The sequence below is a fragment of the Rhinolophus sinicus genome, linkage group LG15 (genome assembly GCF_036562045.2).
Source record: "Rhinolophus sinicus isolate RSC01 linkage group LG15, ASM3656204v1, whole genome shotgun sequence".
Lineage (NCBI taxonomy): Eukaryota > Metazoa > Chordata > Mammalia > Chiroptera > Rhinolophidae > Rhinolophus > Rhinolophus sinicus.
The window spans coordinates 7,010,595-7,035,016 of NC_133764.1; the positions used below are offsets into that span (position 1 = coordinate 7,010,595).

Sequence of the window (24,422 nt, forward strand, 5' to 3'; positions counted from 1 at the left end):
GAAGGCTAGGACGGCTCAACTGTAGCAAAGAGAAAGGCTGACAACGCAATGGCTACGGGAGGAGTTGGAGAGGAAGCAAAGTAAGGAAGGCCCATAGGCAGGTCCACAGAAGCAGGTCACCAAGGAGCATTTCGCCTAGGGTAGTGGTCCCTGCCACTCTGATTCAGTTAACCCTTACATCTCCGTGTCAGAGTTCTCAGATACTTAGTTGCTAGAGGCCAGGCACACACCAAAGCACCCAGGCTTCCCCTGAAATGACACCAGTCTGTGTCTGCCTGTGTCCTGATGTGACAACTCCTGACTCACCAACAACCCAGAGTTTTTCTTCCTACCAGCTCAAGCACTAAGGGAAGGGAAGGCACATGCCAAGCTCCACCTCTTGAACAATATGTGGGCAGGGAAGGCCCTTGGGTCACTTGATCGCATTCCTGCTTAGTGAAGGGGAAATAGGTCATCATATACTTGAAAGACTCGGCATAAAGAAAGATTGATGACAAGTCATATATTGTGTTGATTAAAAACAGTAGTTCCACAGTGTGTACGGCACATGTTAGTTCCAAGGATTTGAGCATTCCGGGCAAAAAAGATACAAGTCATCTGAAAACATACGAATCAATAATCAAAAACTGCACAATCCAGGAACCAATTTTAGAAAAGACAAAGAGTTGAAAATAGCAACACAGTCAAATGTACTTACAAAATGTCTATCAATTCTCATACTTCTTTTTTGTTTGTTTTTGTTTTGAAATGAAGAAAATACATGGGGGGGGGGAGGGCGGAATGGCATGTGGGGAACAGAAGAAATGGGGAAACTAATGTGGAACGGCATGACCACCATCCCTGGCAGATAATGTCTCTAAATTCTCACATGACAAATCCTTGTCAAGTTTCCACAGGGCTCAGCTGAGGGTTCAGAGGGCAGTGTAACAGGTAATAACAGTAAGGCAGGTGACTCATATCCCTGCTGCACGTGTTTATCTCTAGCTGCTTAGAGTATGTTAGGAATAAGGTGTGAATATGCAAAAGTGAGGTCCCTGATCAGAAATTAGGGCATGGACACAATGAAACTCAGCAAGGTGATGGATTCAATAACTGTGGAGGAAAACAGTGTATGACTTTAAAGATTATTCTAGTCATTGATAAAAACAATTTGACATGGAATAAAATACTGCAAGCGATTAGTATTTTGGCCATTAGCAATGCAGTGTTATTTTCAATTTACCACCAACCCAAATCAGATCACCAGGAGGTATTTACTCTTCAGCAAAGCTGCGTGGGATCTGCTATCACTTGCAAGTCACTAAAACTCCTATGTCAATGACTGTGGCTCAATCTTCTACGTACACACCTATCATCATCGAAGGTTACCGAAAGTATTTGCATCCCATATTTCAAGTACATAATTCCCAAACGTCTTGTTAAAATGATATGATGCCAGAACAACCACTCACAAGACAAGACTGAAATCAAAAGCTCCCTGTGTTGACCGTGTGTACCAAGTGGAAGCTGATAAATAGCACCCATGTGAAAATCCTAGAACTGGTATATGAGCAAACGTATCACATGGGATCTTAGGTGGAACTCTTCTTTATGGAAAATAAAAAGTGATACAGTGAATGTTCGACAGTCTTTCATTTAAAATCAAAAGATGAAAAAAATAAGGATTATTTTCATTTATATAGCTATAATACTTTGAAAATGTGTCCAGCTCCCGGGATGTAAAAACACCAATACTACTCCGCATAAACGCAGCCTTGTTCATTAAGCATTCCTTGCTCCACACCCCTCCTAAGGTTAGCGTCTGTGAATAAGCCCACAGGGGAGTCCATCGCCCACCTTCAGTGGGTGACTTCAGATCAACCTAAATCAGTCATGTAGGGGATAGAAGAGCAAGGGTTACACTCACATCCCCCATGGCTCCTAGCCAACATTCTGATCCTTACAGACTGCTTTCCCAGCAGAAAAGTCCAGAATTTAGTTCTCATATAGAGTTGGAAAGCCCCATCATTGTGCTGTCACCTTCCTCTGGGGGACAGGGAACCTTAGGCATTTTTACTTCCCTAATTTCAAAGCAAAGATTCTACATCCCACAGATGCAGCAAGACTCTTCTCCCTGCTGCACAGGTTCATCCTAGACTCTTCTAAACAGATCACGAACAAAAGTGCCCACGATGTCTCACAGGGCCGTCACTAATGAGGCCCAACCGATGGCAACATCGGCCAAAACAAACAGAAAAACAAGCAAAGTATTTGGAATGCTGATCCAAGATGCAAAGTCGGTTTTCATATCAAAGAGTAACCATCTCTGTAAAATCAATTGTTTTAAATTGTAACAACACATGCTTTTACTAAGGCAGGAAGAAAGGATACTAATTCTTAATTGCCAAATCATCTAAGTCTTCAGAATCAATTTAGTGAACCCTCAATTGTACCTTAGTCAAATTAATTAATGGTAGTACCTCCCATTCTTCTGAGGATACTGACGCCCAATTAATTCCTTTTACATATCTTCTACTCATCGTCAGAGAACTTGGGAGATCAGTTCCAAAAATATATGCAATATTACATCATGGGAAGAGCTGCCCCGAGGACAAAGTTAATGGGACAAACTTGATAAATCTTGATAAGGGTGGTATCATCTTCTCCCTCTTTATTACATCATCCCCCTGAAAAGGGCACAATGTTAATCTTCACATTAAAATTTTTAAGGGCCTACAGATCATAAATGACAGATCATTACTTCAGTACCCATGACAATAAAGTGAGGTAAGAGGAGAAATCTAATGCATAACCAATTTCAGAGGCAGGGCCATAATACAACAAAGAATGACAGAAAATGTGCAGAAGGCATATCAAATATTAATTCACATGACCCTCATTTAGAGTGAGGTGTGATAAGATAGGTTTTCCTCCGAATAACTAAATAAGCTGGGATACAGTCCTATATCACAATTCAGTCAGATTAACCAAGTGATAGATATCCAGAATGTTCAGAAACACATAAGAGTTGATTAAAGTTCACCTACAGCAATCATTTCCAATCTGTCCCACTTGCACCCCAAAGGTCTCCTCAGAGCTCACACCCCAAGGACATCTAACATGGGTAGGTAGTGTTCCCGCCTCCTATTCCTTCCACAGACCAGAATAGTACTAATTTTGTCTATTTTATTTATTGGGGTGTATACACAATTCTGTTAACTAAATGAACCCACACTCTGAAAACCACTACCCTCTTTCCCTGAAAATAAGACCAGACCATCAGCTCTCATGCGTCTTTTGGAGCAAAAATTAATGTAAGACCCGGCCTTATATTACATTATATTATAAAAGACCCAGTCTTATATTATAGCAAAATAAGATCGTGTCTTATATTAATTTTTGCTCCAAAAGACGCAGTAGAGCTGATGGTCCGGCTAGGTCTTATTTTCGGGGAAACACGGTAGGAGCAACAGCAAAAGAAACATGTATATTAGGAGTTCTGACCCCAACTACACAGGGACCTGAGTTCAAAACCAAGGCTGTCTGCTGGGCAGCCCTGTCTCACCACTCCTGGAAGTGACCTGCTTAACACTTTTCACTTGCAACAGCTACACTATTTAAGAAACATTAGAAAGCATAAAATAACATACGGTCCAATCAATTGTGTATTTCCTCATTAAGCCACATGACCTAGCCAATCAAATGAGAACAAAGACACTGGAATTCAGTCTGAATTTAAAACAACATAGCCACGACTTCTGCATCCCACCAGCGATCTGGATAATCAAAGACTAGCTAGCTTTTGAAACTCAGCAGAACTGCCTAACAAAGCACTCTATACCATCGGAAAGAAACTTTCCCAATATCATTCTAGTGCTTTCAGAACAGTGTGCAAGACCAATGTTTAAAAACTAAACTGAACCTCCTCCAATAACGCTCACAGTCCCACCGAAATTACTCACTGATGAAACTTCTGACAGAAATGGCAAGGTTCCTGCGGTGGTAGGGCAAACGAGCAGCCCACACATGCAGAGCCCTGCCTTCCCAGAGGGGCAGTACCCTCTGCACAAGGAGACCTCCATATCCAGCAGGTGAAACCCCACCTGCTCAGGAAGGGCAGAGCTGCGGGAGGCTGACACGGTCAGAGTGAGGGCTCTGGTCCTTCTCAGAGGGCCTCAGGGTTGACCTAGGTCTCAATCCCAGGTCAAGGACACTGAGGTCAAGACCCAAATACCTAGGAGAAGCAGGAATGCATGAATCGAGGTCAGGTTACCAGCCCAGGATCAGGACCACTTAAATCAATACAACAGAGGGGTTGAACAGTAGAGACAAAACATTGGGTGTTGAAGAAATAATACAAGTTAGACAGAACACCAAGACAGGGAAAATACCTGAAACCCTTAAATACAAGGTCACATCACTAACTCAATATGGCCTAAGCACCTAACCTCCAACAGCCCATCTGTTTCTCCCAGATAACTTCACAAATAGAAGACTAAAAATTCATTATAATGATCAACAGTGACAACCTTAACATAACACCTACCCCCACCTACCTGTCCAATATTAGATCCATTCTCCAAGGAGATGACAGACAGCATTATCCCAGCATTAACCCTCCAGATAACAATTCCACTGCCTTCCATCTTTAGCAACAGCAATTTCATTCCCTCATACTCCCTCTCATTTTTGTTCTTTTCTACTCTCCCCTGTTTTTTCTCCCATAGCCTACAAACAGGAACAGGGAATGCATACATTCAAGAAATCAATCTGGACACGAGTCAGTTAGAAAACAACAAGGAAGCTGGTAGTGTAGCAGCAGGATTTCCGCTGCAGGCAGGGCCAGGTGAGGACACACTGTCAGGTCCCGAAGGCTCAGTCACTCCTCCCTGTTAGCAATGTGCTTGTCCTTCCACTCAGTTCCAGCCCATCGGCCTGAGCTGTGGCACTTCGCCTACTCTCCCTAACTCTTCACTCCTGGGTCCCTGGACTTGCGTTGACACCCTGATTCTGATCATCTGTGGGCCTAAGTCTGCTGGGTCTTTCTCCCAGATCTGAATTTCTCTAACCCTAGCTCAAAAACCTAATCCTGATTGCTTCTTCAAACGTTTGCTCTGAATCCTGGCTCTTCCCCATCACGACGAACCCTGCCAGAGAGCTAACCAGACATCCACTTTACTCTTCGAGGACAGGGACTGTGCATGTCTAATTTTTTTCATTTAGGGGTTATCCCAACATCACGCAAAATGGGGTATTAAATAAATGTTATCTGCAGAGGATGCCGATCAAAGCCTGGAGTACCTAGACAGAGTTGAAAGTTGTCCTTCCTGAGCTTTAAAAGACCCTGTGGTAACAATGGCTTTGCCCTCTGCAGCCTTCTGGCTCAGTCATTCAGCGGAGTTAGACAAACTAGTAGTATTGCTCCCACTCACAGAAGAGTAAGGCCCACTTCCTCGGGGGGATGCAATTAAAACTGACGAGCTCAAATTTCCCGTTTCTTTGGTCCTAACAAAGACCAACCTCACGGGCAGCTTGGGGACTGTCCTCAGGCCACAGGTCAAAAAATTATTGTAAGTACAACTCTTACAATGTTATTATGCCAAATCGGATTTATTATATTGTAACTGATTTTTAGATGAAGTCTTAGAGGTCACTTTTTCTGGTATCTAAGAAGTCATCTTTTCAAACATTTCTTATACATGGCAAAATAAACTTGGGAAAGGGCTCCTTCAAAACTGAAAATGAGGAATAATACTAATTTTTAAAAATCAGGCTAATTCCACAGTTCATTTTTATACCAATACTGCAAGTAAATCTTAAGGATAATTTCCAGGATAAAATTGCTATCCAATAAGTAATCCTTCTACAGTCCCAAGTGCATATTAAAACGGTAGGACAGAGCTACTTCAAGTGTATTTCGCATTTCACCAACAGCAATGGGCAACTCACAGGAGTGAATCATTGCCTCATGGTTCATTTAAATCTCCAGTCCTAATCTCAGAGATAATACAGTGGTGCTCAGTAATTCTCTTTTTTCATGTAAAATATCAAATCTAACTGCTTAATCACACATTGCCTCTATGTATTTCTACTTGTCAATCTGGACTGTGTGCCTAAGTAATGAGGGAACAAACTCACTCAGGTGTGATGAAAAACTAAGTTTTTCCAGAGACCAACAATAAATATATTTTAAAATTTGTAGCAGATGGCATATATCAGTCACCAAATTGGTATCATATTTTAATGTACATTAATGCGAAAACACTCTTCCAGTGTTATATGAAGTCATGGAATCTAATGGTACCTCCATCGATACATTGATTAATATGCTATATTATAACCCTCCCCATGCTGAACTATCATGCTTGCTCAAGAATTCAAGGTGATAAAGCTGGGTACAGATGTGACTATCAGCAGTCTGTTGGTCCCATGACTGCCTTAGTATACCTAAGAGTTGGGATTTTTAATAGCATTCCAACAGGGGCTCTCAAAATAAGGTCAGATTACAAATGGCAGACAACAATTTCCTATTTTTCACTCTTAAATTCCTTCGAAACTTGACTAAGCATTATACAGTTTCAAATGTTATCAAATTAAAAAAATGGTAAAATAAAAATGAACTACCTTCTTTATTTACCTTTAAGAAAGCCTATTAAGTATAGCTAAAGTCAATCCAGATTACTAACCAGATTATGATGTTCGTAAACACAGTGAAGCACACATAGCATAGACTGAAAAAAGCAGGACACGACCACTGAAAAGCACTTTCCCTAGTATCGGGGAGGAAAGTTTAGAACTGTAGTTAAATAGGATAGATTTCCCTTAAGGCCCAGCCAAGTAAAAGGGGACGTCATGCACAGGTAATAGGGCAATGCAGAATTCATCCAGAAGAGCCTAAATAAGATGGCTTTGCTTTCACTTACACTGCAGTGGCACAAAATAAAAATAGAGAAATCATTTCACATTCCAAGAAAAATATTTTATTTCAACATAAATCCAGAGCAGAGGTCTTAGCCTTTTCATTATTAGAGGTATACGGTTATATGCAAAATTCTGTATATGTATGCATCTTCCTGAGAAGAAAGTGGATAGTTCTAATCACATTGTAAAAGAATATCACCAAAAACAAAATTAAGAGCCCATGGAGAAAAATCACAAAATTTTTTTTCCTGCCATTAATTACTCATTTAGTTTTATGTGACCCAGCAAAGAAAAATGATCAACAATGAAGGAGGCTAAAATAGCAACATTTTGCTCACAATAAACTCCAACACAGGTAGCCTTTTATATTAATAAGATACAAATCCACTCCCAAAAATCAAGTAAGAAACTGAGGCTCCTCCTCTCATCAAGCCACTTTGAGAAACTCTCAAAATAGGGGATTAACAGGCTGATGATGAGCTTAGACGGTCTGCAAACCCATTCTCAGGTCTCGCAAACTGGGGCATTATTTACTGTCATAAGAATTTTAAGTTCCATGAGAGTATGGCCATATCTTGTTTTTCTTCTTTTTCTCTTTAAATTGCCCCCCAACCCAATTGTCAATTTTCTTAAAATAGCATACACAGAGCAAATATTCATTAAACATCTGAACAAATTACAATTACATGGGCCCAGTAAGAGTTAGATGGAAACCATCCATTCATTACAGGTACCAACATAAGCCTGCCAGGTACAGTCTATGGGCCAATCTCCATTTCTGACCATTCTTAATTTTTTTTTTTTAATGAACATATTAAGTGACATGACACGATAAGGACAGAATGTGACAGCATTATCAGAAGGTATGCATTTCAATACAACTTTCAAACCAGGGAACAGGGCAGTACTGAGTGCAGATGAAATAAACAAACAGAAGCCGAGCCGGTCAGGACCGAGTAAGGTTGAGGTTAGTGGCAACAGCATGTGCGTGGTTTCCGGGAAACCGTCAGTAAGACTGCTGTTAGCCCTAGCCCCGCACCTTGCCCAACCCAGTGCGCTGCCTCCTCTTCCAGCTCCCGCCTGGCTCAGTGCAGCACTGCCCTGCTCCCAGGGGTGCAGCCGCCCGGCCTGAGCTCACCTTGGCAGTGGAAGGGCCTGAAGTTTAAAACACGTTAATGCATCATGCTGGAAGTGCAGCGAACATGCACACTTCATACACTCGTGTTTCCAGAGAGGCAGAAAACGCACCACCAACAAGGCAGCCTCTTACAGAACACTCTGCAAGCATTCGGAGACACAATTTTAAAAACACCCACAATTACCACAAAAGTAAGAACAGAACAATAGTGGTATTACTGCACCAAGAAATTGCACCTAATGAATTAAAGAGCCAAAAATAATTACGGGCATCACCTACTTTAACTGCCATTATTTGCCCACTTGGTTTGTGGACCATTTTGTTGACAGAACCATAAGCTCCTCGTCCAATTTCTCCAAGGTCTTTCAAGTCCTCTGCAGTGAAATCCCAGTGTTGTTCAGGGGAGATCTTCAGTTTTCCTGACGATTCAATGCTGTGTGTTCTCAGTCTCTCTCTGTTAAAATATTGGGAAGCAATTTTTCCACATTTTAAATAGGTTTTGACTTTTTTCTTTTAGCTAGCACTGATTAATGTGTTGGAAATTTGTTTTTTCACATTTACTAAAACAGTCTGACTTCCAGGTTTGGGGAGTTCTTTTGCTTGCATTGTCTTGTTGGTTTTTTTTTTTACAAATTGAATTAATTGATAAAGGGTTAAATTTAGGTAATCAATAAACATAGCTTTAATGGGATTTATAAAACAAATTCCCACTTCTTGAAGAAAGAAATTCTGCAGCCCAGTTCTCATTTCCAAATATAAGATCTTTGTCAAACTCTGCAAACTGCATTCATTATCAAATGCAGAATCCCAGGAGCTACAGACCTCACTTCCGAAAAGCTCTTATCCTACCTTACCCAACATTAACTATCCCAGGTGCTCAGTCAGTACAGCTGGCTGTTCACAAACTTTGCTGCGCATTAGAATCACCTGGGGAGATTTTTAAAATCCTGATGCCCAGCTATCACCCCATAGCAATTAAATCAGAATATCTATGGATAGGAGGCAGAAAACAGTATTTTTATAGATCCCTAGGTGACTCTGGCAAAGTTTGGGAACTGGCACCTTTGTGCACTGCCCTCTTCATGCTAATGCCATGCTCACGTGGGAAAATAGTTTAGTAAATAGTCAACTGGCTCCAAGAGGAAAACTCATATGCTATTCAAAATCGAAACTTTTAGCCATTGTTCAATAGACAGAGTAATTGGGTGGAAAAAATGATTCATGGACAAAAGTGCTCACTCATTACAGATTTTCATTAAATGAAAACATCATTCCCAAAATTCCAACCTGGAGATCAATATATTAATTTCTAACCATGCTTTGTAAAAACAAAAAAAAAGCAAATCCAATGAAAAAAAATGTAAAATCAATCCTCTCTCTCTCTCTCTCTCTCTCTCTCTCGCTCTCGCTCTCGCTCTCTCGCTCGCGCGCGTGCGCGACCCCCATGTATAGGAATGAAGTATATTAAACTAGAGAGCACAACATACATAAAGAAAAACATTCCACTGAATAGTATCTACATTTTTCAATTTCACATTAAATGATGGGAATCTCTTTTAAAATCTGATGTGGTCACACAAGCAAGAACAATTTACATGCTTGGTTATTTATTTTTCTTCTTCCAAAATTTATGAATGTTTCTCAGATTTTTTGTTTTTTGTAGTTACTTTTAAAACAGCTACAAATTCTAAATATTTCAAAATATTTAGAACTTTAAAACTGTCCCACCAGAATAACCACATATACTAGTATTAATAATAACCAAGATTTGGTCAAAAGGTATAAACTTCCCAGTTATAAAATAAGTCCTGGGGATATAATGTACAGCATAGTGACGATAGTTAATAACACTGTATTGTATATTTGAAAGTTGCTAAGAGAGTAGAACTTAAAAGTTCTCATCACACACACACAAATTTGTAACTATATGTGGTGATGGATGTTAAAACTAGACTTATTGTGATCATGTCACAATATACACAAATATTCGATCATATGTCATACACATGAAACAAATATAATGCTGCATGCCAATTATACCACAATAAAAATAAATAAAACCTCTTCCCAGTAAAAATAATGATAATAATACTAATAAACAACCAAGATTCACGGTTATAGCTCAAAGATTAATATGCCTTGTCTAAATAACTTAGTGAACTAGCATTCCAAATGCGATTCTCAAATCATAACATTAATAAGTCATAATATAAGCTTTCATTCATACAAGTTCGTTCAGTTTACAAATACTTTCACCAATATTATTTATACTGTAGCATCTAAAGTCACAAGAAACCCAGAAATCAGAGGCATAAGTGGCCAGTCAGGTGAAGCCTGAACAGACTTTTTAAGATGGAAATCAGGTCTAGGCAAGTACATAGAGCCTAGTAACTAATTTTCTCAGTAATCTTTTACATGAAGTAAACAAATTAAGCCAGAAAATACTCTAACATAAAGAAGTTATACTATAATGACTATTGTTCTATGATCATTGGCAAGTAAACACCATCTCTACAGCGTGGTAAAATATACAGTTCCAGACTACTGCTGAGGATAGCTGAAAAAAGGCAATTAAATTTACATGTAAATTAGAAGCAAAAGATGAACAGGAGTTCCATTTTCTCAATTTAGACAGGAAAAGAGTTATGAAAACCACGGAAAAGCATGCTATGGATTGTCACCAAGGCATGCTCATAGAGTCTTCATATTGGGCTGTCAATCTTCTCAGTGAAACTGAATCAATTTCGCAGCTATTGTTTTCAGAGTTAGTCCAACCATGCTGGCTTCCAAAGGACTGTACAGACACAGCACTTGAGTGTCTAGATCTGGAAGGCAGACCTGAACCTTTACCACTAAACTCAAGCAGTCAATTACTGAGGCAACTGTACCAAGTGGTCAAATAAATCCTTGTTGTAGTTTTTCATCTTAAAGCAGATTTGTTAAACAAGATTTAAGTGTTATTTCTACTAGACAGTACCAGAAATTCTTAATCATTTCATTATTAATTTCTTACCTGAAAAGTTCAACTCGACTCCACAAACCTGTAAGTTATCTCCCAATGCTTCTGCCCTATCAGTAAATAAGTTCTGCCTATGAACATATATTTACTCTTACATTCCTTCTAAAATGTATGTTAAGTACTCTACATGGGCAATTCTTAACCAAGACATCCCACCATTCACTTTGTTGGGTCCACTCAAGAAACAAAGGACTGAGGTTCCTAGTTTCAAATTAACCCAAGTCCGAGACAGGCATATAATCCTGACCCTCTATCAAACCCTCTGCATAAAAAAAAGTCCAGTAGAAAAAAAGTCCACAGAAAAATGAGTAACAGCCTCCTCTGGATTTAGAGATCTTTAATATGAAAACAAGTTGCAGTACTTTTTGTTGTAATGGGACTTGTAATTAGACTATCAAATAATACACACTACACTTACATCTTTTAAGGCCTACAGATCACAAATCCAAATTAAATAGTATATCTCTTGAATACAGTATTTCAAACAGTATGCATTTTTGGATAGATATTAACATCAGGGAAGCTGTTTAAATATAGACTGATGTTACCATTCAAGTATTTTCTTCTATAAAAAGATAAGTAGAATTTTAGTGACAAAAATGAACTTTGGTGAATTACAGACATCAACACAAAGGATTAAAATCTGAAAAAAAGTCAACCAACCTTATTAACTGATTTGAATCAAATCTGAAAAATCCATTCATGGACATATTTACCACCAGATTCACAGATTAATACTATAAATAGACTGTGTGGATGTCCTATGTGGCTACTATTTTCATGTTCCTTTTCAAAAGACTATACTTCCTAGATTTAAAAGGGATGCCATATGAATGACTGGAAAATATCAAAGATTTTAGGGGTTACATCTCCCAGTTGTTTAAGGGAACTCTCACTCCCCGCACGCCTCACCTTTCCATGCAGAGGAATATGTTCTCTCACCTGAGCCCTGACTGACTAGTCAGTGAACATGGGAGAAGAAGGTGAACACATCAGTTCAATTCTCTCCTTGAAAGCTAGCCTGCCTCTAGAGAGGGATGCTATGGCTGTCCCTCAGAGGGGCTACCACTCCTGGGTGGGTAAGTAATTATTTGAGGGCAGGGCGAGTTAGCAAACTATCCTGGCCTCAAATGTGGAGCTACACTTCCAAAGTGATCAAGAATAGAATGAACCTTATAATCTCTATCTGTTCGGCTCCTGCATCTCTCTCAGTTGGTTCCAAACACTAATGGAAAAGAGGCTTTTTCATTTTGTACTAGACTTTCATATAACCAAGACCCATAAATTGTTAAAAGTGTTAACAAGTACTGGATAGTAATAAGCTAAAATGCAATTATGCAATTCCTAGGGTTCAGAGAGAATAAAACAATTTCAATGTGACCTAAGATCTTTCAGGCTCCAAGAGTTTCAGAATTATGTAATAGAACCTGTAACCTAAAACTAATTCCCATTATTCCCCTTGTAGAAGTGCATAGAAGTACATAAGGAAATATTTTTGGTGAAACTGACTTATACCTGTAGCTTTCAAGTGCTACTTTATTCCACTTTTGGAAGAAGTTCACCAAGAGTCTCAAGGGCAACAAGGGATCATGTACAGCCTGTAAATTGGAACATCTGTCCTCAGACAACTTCTATCCTAAACTACGTAGGAGGCCTACAGGGGGAAAGATGTGAATAGCAGAAAACACACTCGTTGAGAAGATTGGAGTAAAGGAAAACCAGCAGCAACGTCAAGTTGTATTTACTTGCTGATAAATATTTACGTACAGTTTGTTCTTTTTTTTCTTGAGAAAAAACGGTTCCCCGACTTCTCTTTGGGATATCACTTTCTTGAGAACAGGGACTGTAGTTTATCAGAAATAGTAATTCCTAAATATCCCTCATCTTTCTTTCCTAACTTCCTATGCACAATTTTATAGAGATTATCCTTAGCTGCCGTCAGTGAACACTTCAGGGTTCCAGCTCCCAGCCCCTGGTTATCAGCCAGGGAAACACTGCCAAGAGCCCCTGTGGCCATTACTACCAGCTGCCACCCGATACCATTCTCTTCTTCTTAATGGAATCTTTTTTATTTGACGCAGCAATACACCCAGCTAAAAGGCTACCCTTCCCAACTTCTATGGACTGAACTGTGCCCCCCCCCCAAAAAAAATTCACATCAAAGCCCTAATCCCCAATGTGACTATTCTGCAGACAGGGCCTAAAGGAGGTAATTAAGGTTAAACGAGGTCATAAGGGTGGAGTCCTGATCTTATACGAGTGTTACTGAGAGTTGCTCAGACAGGAGTCTCTCCCCCACCCTCACCTGCACAAAGAAGAGGTCACGTGAGCACACCGCAAGATGGCGTCACCTACAAACCACGAGAAGAAACCTCAGCATGAAACCTACCCTGTCAGCACCGTGATCTTTTCAGTCTCCAAAACTGTGAGAAATATATTTCTGTTGTTTACACCACCCAGTCTGTGGTATTTTGTGATGGCGGCCCCAGCAGACTACAAGGCCACCCGTCCTTGCAGTTGGAGGCAGCGATGGGAATGTAGTACTTAAACGGAGCTGACTCCGCTGGAAGGAAAGTTTCTTACTTTCTCCCCCCCTTTCTCCTTCTTCTTGCCTGATGACCCTCAAGGTCCTTGAAAATGGGAACCATTTACTGAGAATGAAGGAGCAGGAAATTAATGCACTCTGGACTCTGATGCATCAAGCCACTACCCCAACCCTCAGCCCGCTATCTCCAGACTGCATCTCCAGAGAAGTAAACTGTCTTGTTTTAGCCATTATTTGTTTTTGTCATTGTTGTTTATATGCAAACAAACAAACTTATTTTTAGTTAACACAGCCCCTAACAGTATTTTATTTCCCAGGGATGCTCATAAGAGAAGGTACTAGCCCACACCAAGCACTGACAGTGATGGGAGGGCCGCGGAGGGCAGGAACAGGCAGCAGTTTGGTCGTCACGGTGACTGGAAAGGGCTAGGAGCATTTAGTGGCTGAGGGATAATGGTGCTAAATGTCTTGAAATCCACAGACCAGTTCCAGACAACAGGCCAAATCCACTTCCTTGAATAAAATCCTTAACTCTGGTGTCCGATTTCTTAGAGCCTATCTAAACCCCACACCTAATAATTATTGGTTCCCAGTAGCAGTTCCATACTCTAGCGAACAGAGAAAGGAAGAGAGGGAGAGAGGAAGAAGAAGAGGAGGAAGGGAAAAGGGGGAGGGGAGAGGGAGAGGAAGAAAAACTGACACAGATGCCATGGGCATCCCCAAAAAGTTAAATGTGTTCATAAATGCAACTTTTGTAAAACATCCAAGATTATGGGTAGAATACTTAATATAAAGCATGAATCCATACAATACAGGCCTCATTAAAACATACTTCAATGTACAGAAATAATTTTCTGAAATCAGGGCATTATCTTGTCAAATTAAATCTGAAAACTGTAGTTTTGATCTAACATTGTGCACTGAAGTCCTTTCTGAGCACTTTCTCCGATAACTGTTCTGGATAGAAATGACCAATTTGTCCATTTACTATTTAATATTGAGTCATTGCTAGAGTACTCTGTCATCCTTTCAGTAACCCAGACTAATCTATACATTTCTGAAATCCTACAGATTCCAAAATAACCAAAGAATTGTGACATAATGTTCCAGAATGTTAATCAGACTGGGCAGAGAAAAGCTTTCTTTCTTTCTAATGTGTCTAATAACACTGTCTGGGCTTTGGGTGGGTGGACTTGTTTTTCTGAAGAAACATAGTGATACAGCCAAGGTTACCTGTGACAGCTCGAGCCCCATCTTCCACGCCCACCCCTACCCACCACTAAATTCAGTGTTTTGCAAATTCAGCAGCAGCGCAAGTACTTGAACCTCTTTATCCAATCAGATTACCAAATTCTAAATCCCTCTTAAAGCTGCACAGGTAAACAACAAATTTAAAAAAAAATCAATCATAATCCAGGGAAAACACTACTGACAACTGAGTATATCCTCTGTATCCTTCTGTCCTGTGTATAGGTTACAAAGCGACCTACCCCGCCTATTATGTACAGACCTCACTTAATACATTTTGAGCTCAGTGGTTACTGTAATAGGGAGTCTGCACTGACTCAGCAACACCAGCAGCAAAGAGCCCACTGTGTCCCATCAATAGCACCCTTTTCCTTCCTGCCAACCCGAAAGGTGACTGGCGTTAGGCCACTGTTAGACAAGTTGCATTTTGACTTATGACTCTCAGATATTTGGTAAAAAATGTTTTTTTTTGCTTTGTTTGATTTTGTTTTGCTTACTGCCTGAGATAAGACCCCTGAGTCCTTCTTGCCCAGGTTTTGGTTTGTTGTTACCGCTACTGCTAAAAAGTTCTTCGTCTACTGACATATGTATTAACCCTCTATCCTGAACTGCATGTATTTCTCCAAGGTGTTGTTTACCTTCCCATTATATATGAAGGCAACAGAATATCATCAGGTAAGAGACAGCTGCACAAGGGGACAACCCCATAGATATGCAGGGGTCCCTCCTGAATCAGCACACACTTCTCAGGAACGTACACAAGCCTGAGGGATGAGCCACCCAAAAGGTTTAGAGGGAACAACTCCGAGGCTCAAACAAGTCCTGACCTTGGCCACTAGCGTGGAAAACTCCACAGTTCATGGGAAATAACTCAGAAGAACCTGGTACCACCTACCAAAGCTAAAAAGCAAGACCTGAAAGCATCAAACTCTTTCCAAGTAACTTAACCAAAGAACAAAGCTCAAACATATTTGTTAGAGTTGAAAAAGATCCAGCACCCAATATCTGGCATGCAATGTAAAATCACCAAGTATGCAAAGCAAGATAATATGACCCAGAATGAAGAGGAAAATCCATCAATTCAAACTGACCCAGAAATGACTGAGATGCTAGAATTAGCAGACAAGGAAAATGAAATGGTGTTTATTACTGTTTTCCGTATGTTCAAGAAACTAAAGGATGAAGAGAATATGTTATTACGTAAACATGGAATTTATTTTTTTTAAAAAGAACCAAATCAAATGTCTAGATATAAAAACTACAATGGGGCAGGAGGAAACTTTTTTGGAGGATGATGGATATATTCATTACCTTGCCTGTAGTGATGGTTTCATGGGTGTAGACATGTCAAAACTTACCAAATTGTACACTTTAAATACGTGCAGTTTATTATAGTCAATTATACCTCAATAAAGTTGTTGAGAGAGAACAAGGTCCCTGGCCCCGCTCTTCCTGGGTGAAAGGGATCTGCATGTCTATAATTCAAAACATGTCTATAGTTGGAGACATCCAGGGCTCCAGGTATAACCAATTACAGCACTCCCTGCTCCAGCAGCAAATGTCCCATCTTCTCCCTGTTCTCTAATACTGCACTCTCAACTGACAGTAGCAAATACAAAACACAATTCTCAGTTTATATTGCTATTACAATCCTTCTGTATGCTCACCTACAACACTACTCAGCACGACCACACTTCCCAGGTAGAATGTCTGCATCCATTTCTCCTCCCTCTTCCCATCCCTCCCACAGCTGTTTTCTGGGAGGCCATGCAAGGGGATGAAGATGCTGTCTGAGACTAGCGGCTCAGAAGGGACCGTCTTTCCTCAGGCATCCCTGCAGGAACGCTGTAAGAGAAACCCTGAGTAACGTTCTTTCTTTTTTCTGGCTGTTATATTTGAGGTCCTATAGAGTTTAACATTAAGTTGTCTTACGTTTCTGTGTTTCATATTATCATCTTTGTTTCTTAATAAAATTTTAGCAGGATGCTGCTACTCAGATTTTGTTCTCCAAATCTGAAATTGCTTTCACACAGTCAGAATTTTACTTCTTGACGCAAATAAGAACCAAGAGTCTTAACCACATTTCATTCATAATGTGTAGCTGATTTTATACTATTACTGTATGAATTGTCTTTTAAACACACCACTATGAAACAACTACAGACTCAAGCTTACTTTTATTATTTCTGGGATACATTTGTCCAAATAAGTCAATGAGAAAAAAAGATTATATTGAAATGTTTTATTAACGGACACATTTAGGAACACATGTTCTTGATATATAATATACACACTTGTAATCTAGGGTATTTTTTTAACCCTTACGGTGCTTAAATTTTAGTTTGTATGGACTATAACCAATCAGCTTAATTTAATTCCAATCTGTGCTTTAAACTTTATCTCATTCTATTGCCTTATGTTTACTCTAAATGCCTGCCAATAGAAAAAATAAAAAGTTAGTCTAACGGTAGCTGAATTTGAATCTGTGAAGCTATTTAAGGCTTAAGCATACAATTCAACACGGGTGGCACTTAATGCATAAAATATTTTGTTAAAGGAAGAAAACTTTCAATCCCAGGCTTCCTAACATCTCAGTTTGGTATTCAGGTACACATCCCACAGACTAACAAATTTGAATAGAAAGGAAACACAGACTTCATCCAGTCTTGTCCTTCCAGAAAACTCTGCCTAAAAGTCCTAGATTGGGTTGTGTTCCTCCTCTGCACCCATGAAAGTTGAAATCAAGAAACACAAGTCCTTAGGAAATTCTGATTGACCGTCCCAGTAACATTTTGTAAAATTACATTAGGTGGGGTATTGCTTATACCGTAGTCTGAACCCACATCTAACTATTTCTGCTTAATTCTTCCGATGATTGTCTCCATAAAGTCCAGAGGTTTCATTTTAAGGGGCACAGGTGGGGATCTAGGCATTAGGCCAGGGCCCCTCAAACTACAGGACAGAGGAGGGATTTCGCTGCAGCTCCAGCATCCACACAGGAATCCTATCTACTATGTGCCTCTTCACTCTGGGCACGTCTCACTTCTTCAACATTCCCAGATATACCCAAATAATGCCAAAGGAAACTTCCAAGGAATGCAAGGATAGGCATGTCCTACCGTGACTACAGCTTACAAATGCGCTCAGATGGTAAGAGCAACACAGCACAGACCTTTCCTGCCTAGGCCGGTAACAGTCTGTACTCTCATAACGACAAAAAGGTTCTCCAACCAGAGTCAAGCCTCAAACTCACAGCTCTATGCACTGCTGTATACATTCTACATTACACACACACACACACACACACACACACAATTTCCCATTGTCATAATCTAGTCTAATCCCTCAGAACTCCAATTCTTATTTTGGTGCCAACTATCTTTCATTAAAATTCCAAAGTTACTTTGTTGTGTTGGGGGAGTGGGAGTTGAGATACTGGTGGAGGTAAGAAGCATTACACACTGCTCTTCATTAGTTTCCTGTGAATATTCTAGTACTTTTTCTCCTTTGAATATTCTATTAGGTTGGTGCAAAAGTGATTGCGGATTTTGCAATTGTTTTTAACCTTTTAAATCGCATTTACTTTTGCGCCAACCTACTAGGACTACCCCTACCCTTGCTGCTCAGATTTGCGTCGCGAGGTGGTCTTCTATGATGCTTAACTATGCCGTGTCATCCTGTCCTTGAAAAGTGAATTTAATGTGCTCCCTAGCTGGTCAACAGCTTACTGCAGAGAGTATATTCTTCATGGATTTCCAAAGGAAACTTGCCAGAAGCTAGCTATTCTTAACACAGAATGTGGTCTAAGAAGCCAAAACCCAATTTTCCATAACATATGCAGTAGGCTATATCGTGCCTCTCCCACCCCCAACAAAAGATAGGTCATCTGAACCCCAGAAGGTGACCAGATCTCTACAGATTAAATAACATAAGGGTCTCAGAAAACATCATCGTGGATTAGGGTGGATACAATGACAAGTGTCCTTATAAGAGACAGAAAAGGAGAGTATATACACACACAGAGACACAGGGAAGGAAGCCAAAAGAGGTTAGAGACAGGACTTGGAGTGACGTTACCCCAACTCAAGGAACGCCAGGAAGTACCAGAGCTGAAAGTGAGGAAGTGTCCTTCCTTTGAACCTTCAGAAGCAGCATGGCCTGCCAACACCTTGCTTTTGGATTTCTGGCCTCCAGAACTGCTAGAGAATAAATTTCTGTTGTTTAAGCCACCAAGTCTCTGGTAATTTGTTACAGCAGCCCTAGGAATCCAATATACCATCTAAACCACAAGTCACCAAACTTTTTCTGTAAACGGACAGACAGTAAATATTTTAGGCTGTGCCAGCCAGTCAGTCTTTGTCCTAACTATGTAACCAAATGGCTGTGACTATGTTCCAATAAAACTTTATTTACAAAAACTAGCAGCAGGCAACATCTGGCTCACGAGCTATAGTTTGCTGACCATATGATCTAAATAATATCTAGTCATCTAAATCATATCTATTAATTTTTCATACCCTTTCTCTTTCAAATTTACAATTAATCTCTGCAAAATAAACTCCATTTACCCAAATCTTATAGTTTTATTTCCAGAATTTAATCTTGAGATACATTTTAATATTTTTCTTAAAAATCCCCCACAAATCAACAGAGAGTGGGATTAAGGGTCTGATAACCCTTCCCTGATTCTCTTAGGGAAACAGGTACAGATAAGGCAGCAACAAAATTCCTTAACATCTGTCATACGTATGTATCTTTCAGCAGGTAAGAGCTAATTACCTTTAACAGATTTCTTCCTGAACATGAGAACTTGATTCCTCAAACTTGCCAAACAAAGCCTACTGATTTCCTTTTGATAAATAAATATCTTCTTGTATCTAGAACCACCATCAGTAAGAACCTTTTCTTACCTAATTAATTTGAAGTGTTTTCTCGTCTAATTATCACATTCTCCTACTTCATGTAACTTGATCTTGCTTTCCTCCGTTATCACACATGTCTTTCTTCCCAAATTATTCTTTCTTCTTTTCCCCCTAAGCATCCTTGATTTTATCAAGCCAGCATATACTAAAATGCCGAAAGCTGTTTTACTCTCTCCTCAGCATATACATAGAGCAATCCTCCTTAGACAGGAAAATAAACATAACACATACCCTGCACACACTGCAACTGTTCTTCTGTGTCCATACTGTTAGGATCTCAGATGAATACTGCTTTATGCATCCTTCTGCAATGCAGCTCTGTTAATTCCGGAAATTTCCACAGTAAATTCAGTCTGCCAGTTGCCATGGAAACTGCCTGCTTCCTGGCACTATTTAAAAAATAAGTATCTTTGCTAAGATCTAAGACGAAGCAAAAGGGATGAAAAACTGAAAAAAAGGAAGATGTCTAGAAGAATTGCTCAAACACTCCAAATATAAATTTTCCAATTCTGATGTCCATATTCAGTTAACAGAAGGTATTAATTATACAAATCTGCAGTATTTTGAAGCTGTGTTGATTTAGGAAGTAGAAAGCAAATTTTTATCACTAAGGAAAAGAGTAGTATCAGAAAGAGTAAGATAAATGTTCATGTTTGCATCTTGCTGGTAAAGATGGCATATTCCCTTAGAGCTGATGGTGTCAGCTATACTCCGAGCTTACCATTAGAATAGTTTTCCGGGCTGTGTTTCTTATAGAAAAAAGTTAGGAAAGCCACCCTAAACCAACAGGTTACCCATTTCCTTAAGACCCTTTCCCTGTTTAGGCCCCGATCTTCACTGGTATATAAGAAATCAGAATAGTATACGTATAAGAAATCAGAATACTTTCTGATTTCTCCCAAGTATATAAGAAATCAGAACAGTTAAAAGTGTATCTCAGAGTTGTCACCACTAAGCAGCCTTACTAGTACTCAGAACATTAGACGTAGCTGACCATGATCCTCCCCCACCCTCCCTTTGAAACAATGCTTGCTTTCTATGACATCGCACCCTACTTACTGATTTGCTTCCTACCTCTCATGTCTTTCCTGTCTTTGCCTCTTGCTCCTATTCCACCCAACCTCTAAATGTTAGATTTCCTCGGAGCTCAGCCCTGGACCCAATTCTCTCATCACGATACACTCTCTTCCTAGACAGTATTCTCGTCTACACGCTGAGAACACTCAACCTTGCATCTTCAATCTACATCTTCTGCTCTCGGTAGCTGAACTCTCACTCTTCTATACTCCCTCATCCAGATGCTCCAGACCCAGTGGTCCCCACCCAAGCAATGACCACTGAACCCATCATCCAACCTACAATTCTTCAAGACACTCTGAACATCTTCCCCTCTTTACTGCCCACATTGAAATCAGTACCAACCTTTGTTAATGCTACCTTCAAATTGTCTTGGGAATCTGTCCATTCCCCTCTACCTTCACTGTCATCCACCTAATCAGCATTCATCGTCTCCCATCATGTGTCAGCTGTACTACCACAGCCTTACCAGAGCTCCCTAATTCCATTCTGGCCTCCCTCCAATACATATCCCACGCAGCACCCAGAACAACCACTTCAGAATATAAATCAAATCATGTCACTCGCCTGCATATAACCCTTCCAGACCTTTCCACAGCACTTTAGATGTCATCCCAAACCTTTACCTACAGGCCTTACGTTATCTGGCCCATGACTACCTCTTCACCCTTATTTTAAAACCACTTTTCCTTCTCATGCAATCATTCTCTAACCAAAATGGCATTCGTTCAATTCCATAAAAAGCTGCATCTCTCCCACCTTGGTGCCTTGCAACTTCAAATGCATACTATTCCCTCCATTTTCAATGCTCTTATCAGTCTCTTCCCCAAATGTACTAAAACCTACACAGGCGTACAAGCCTTCAATGACACCTTCTTTACCACCTCCACTCTAAACCAGGCTCCTCTTTTATGCTCTCACAGCATCTGGGTCTTTTCCTTCAACAGTATGTGTACTATTTATAATTACATACACACATAATTTTAGAAATGTATATATTGCTGAATGTCTGTGTCTACCTCTAAACCTTCATCTTCATGAAGTGGCAATCACATCTCTTTTTTTTTCATCATGAGATGCCCTGTGCCCACCACAGTACCTAGTAGGTGGTAGGTACTGAACAAACACTTGATGAATGCATAATAGAATTTGCACTGAGCTGCTTTGGTTTCTGACACCTATCAGCTGCTCAGAAAGCGTTAACGCACTCTCTGGACTCTATGAGACATCCTTATATCCATTCTCCAAACTCCCCCACACCTTTTTGGGCATCCATTCAAATTCCAAGATAAAGAGGAACACAACTCTTATACTATCTGACTTTGGCAGCTCCTCGGGAGAGAGGCAATAGTTACCACCTGTGTGGAACCTGCAATGCTCACTGTACCAGTGGTCATCAACCGTGGACAATTTTGTACCTCAAGGGTCATTTGACAACGTCTGAAGACAATTTTGGTTATTACAACTGGGGGAAGAGGGGCTACTAGCATCTACTGGGTAGAGTACAGAGATGCTGCTAAATATCCTCAAATGCACAGGCAGCCCCTATAACAAAGAATTAGCCAGCCTAAAATGTCAGTACTGCCAAGGGTGAGAAGACAAAGCTACTTCCAGGCTCCTAAGACAGGAGAAGGGTCAAAAACTGCCACGCTATGAAGGATTAAACATTTTTTAATTAAAAAAATACATTTCACCAGAACAAAGTTGTTCTTTAAAACATTGTTTTTAATTTAAGATTGAAAATGATCTAATTGCTATCAGTAAGCAACTAGGTAAACATACAATACACCTATAGAAAGATATATTTGATTGAAAAAGAATAGGTATATGCTAATTTAGAAATATCTTCAAGATGTACTAAGTGGGGGGAAAATCAAGCTACAAAGCAGTGTACAATAAAACTGCTTTTTTAAATAAATATTTTCAAAGATTCACATAAATTATTATATATTTTAATATTTGAACAAGTTTTTTCTGCAAGGACATATTACACTTACAGGGTTTTATCTTCAGAAAGAAATATTAAGTGCATGAAGCTTACTTTTTATTTTATAACTTTCTGTATCAGTTGAATTCTCTTACCAGAAGCATGTATTACTCATTTTTTTAAAGGGTAATATAAACTATCTGGATGGCAAGATTATGGGCCATTTTGAGAGGGGGAATGGAGGGGGGATGGAGAGAGGGAGGGATGCAGGGAGGTGGACACGGAGACTAGTGAATGTCCTTTTTAAATAAAAGATAGTAAAAACAACATGTACCCACACTTTTTATGGGGGACTCCAACTACTTAGTGGTAGGTACACCATACCTGATGTGACTTGACATATGTTCTAGATTAATCCTCAAAAGATACTTGATGAATTTGTTTAAGAATTTTTGTTTGAAACATCATGACAAGGGAAACCAAGTAGGCAAAAATAAAATGTCCCAACATTGTTCTACAAGCATTAACGTTAAATTCAATAAAAACACAGTATTCATACACTTGTCAAGTGATTGTTGAAACACATAGGTGCTTTAGTATTTTCATATCGTGAAATGCATAAACCATAACTATAAAGTTGGATAACAAATGCATACACCCTTATATTTCATAACTCTAACAGGATACAGAACATGCCGTCACCCTGGAAAGTCCTCTTTTGCCATTCTTAGTCCCCTCCAGAGACAAAAAATTTTGATTTTGATCACAATAGATTGGTTTTGCATACTTTAGAATTTCACTGATAGAATCAAGCAATGTGTCTCCTGTGTCCGGCTTCTGCTCAGCATGTTTGAGGCTTCATCAATGTGATTGCAGGCATCAGTACTTTGTTCTTTGTTATTGTTGAGGACCATTTCATTGAATAATATGGCATCAGCCATCTGTATCTGCGGGTTCCTCATCCACAGATTCAACCAACCAAATATCGAAAACATTTGGGAAAAAAAGCTATGCTGTTGCTGACGTGTACTATGTACTAAGGCCTATGATAGTTGCGTCTGTACTGAACATGTACAGACTTTCTATTCTTGTTATTATTCCCTAAGCAATACAGCACTATTTACATAGCATTTCCATTGTATTAGGTTTTATAAGTAATCTAGAGATGGTTTAAAGTACACGGGAGGAAGTGTGTAGGTTATATGCAAACACTATACCATTTTATTTAAAGGACTTAAGCATCAGCAGATTTTAGTGTCTGCAGGGTTCCTAGAACCAATCTCCCGAGGATACTGAGGGACGACTGCACCACAGTTTGTTTATCCACTCTTCCATCACTGGACATTGGGGTTGTTTCTAGTTTGGGGTTATTACAAATAAAGTGTTTACGAACATTCATATGCAAGTCTTTGTTGTATAAAGAAAGGACATTTTCATCTTGTGTAAATTACAAGTACGTAGTAGAATTGCTGGGTTATGGGGTAGATGTATGTTTAATTTTATAAAAAACTATCAGCATTTTCTAAAATGGTTGTACCATTTTCTACTTACCCAACAATATATGAGAATTACAGTTACACCATATATTTGCCAATATACTGTGTAGTCTTCTAAATTTGATCCATTCTGGTGGGTATGTAATGGTG

At 39.6% G+C, this 24,422-nt stretch overlaps 1 protein-coding gene across 5 annotated transcripts in view; it reads right to left on the reverse strand.

The window, feature by feature from the left end:
• The window catches only part of MAP2K4 (mitogen-activated protein kinase kinase 4), a 115,699-nt gene that overhangs the window by 40,471 nt on the left and 50,806 nt on the right, over window positions 1–24,422 (reverse strand). For all 5 annotated transcript variants that reach the window (XM_074320699.1, XM_074320698.1, XM_074320702.1 and 2 more), the window contains one exon: window positions 8,318–8,492. In XM_074320699.1, coding sequence (XP_074176800.1) covers window positions 8,318–8,492 — 175 coding nt within the window. The remainder of the gene's footprint in view (window positions 1–8,317; window positions 8,493–24,422) is intronic.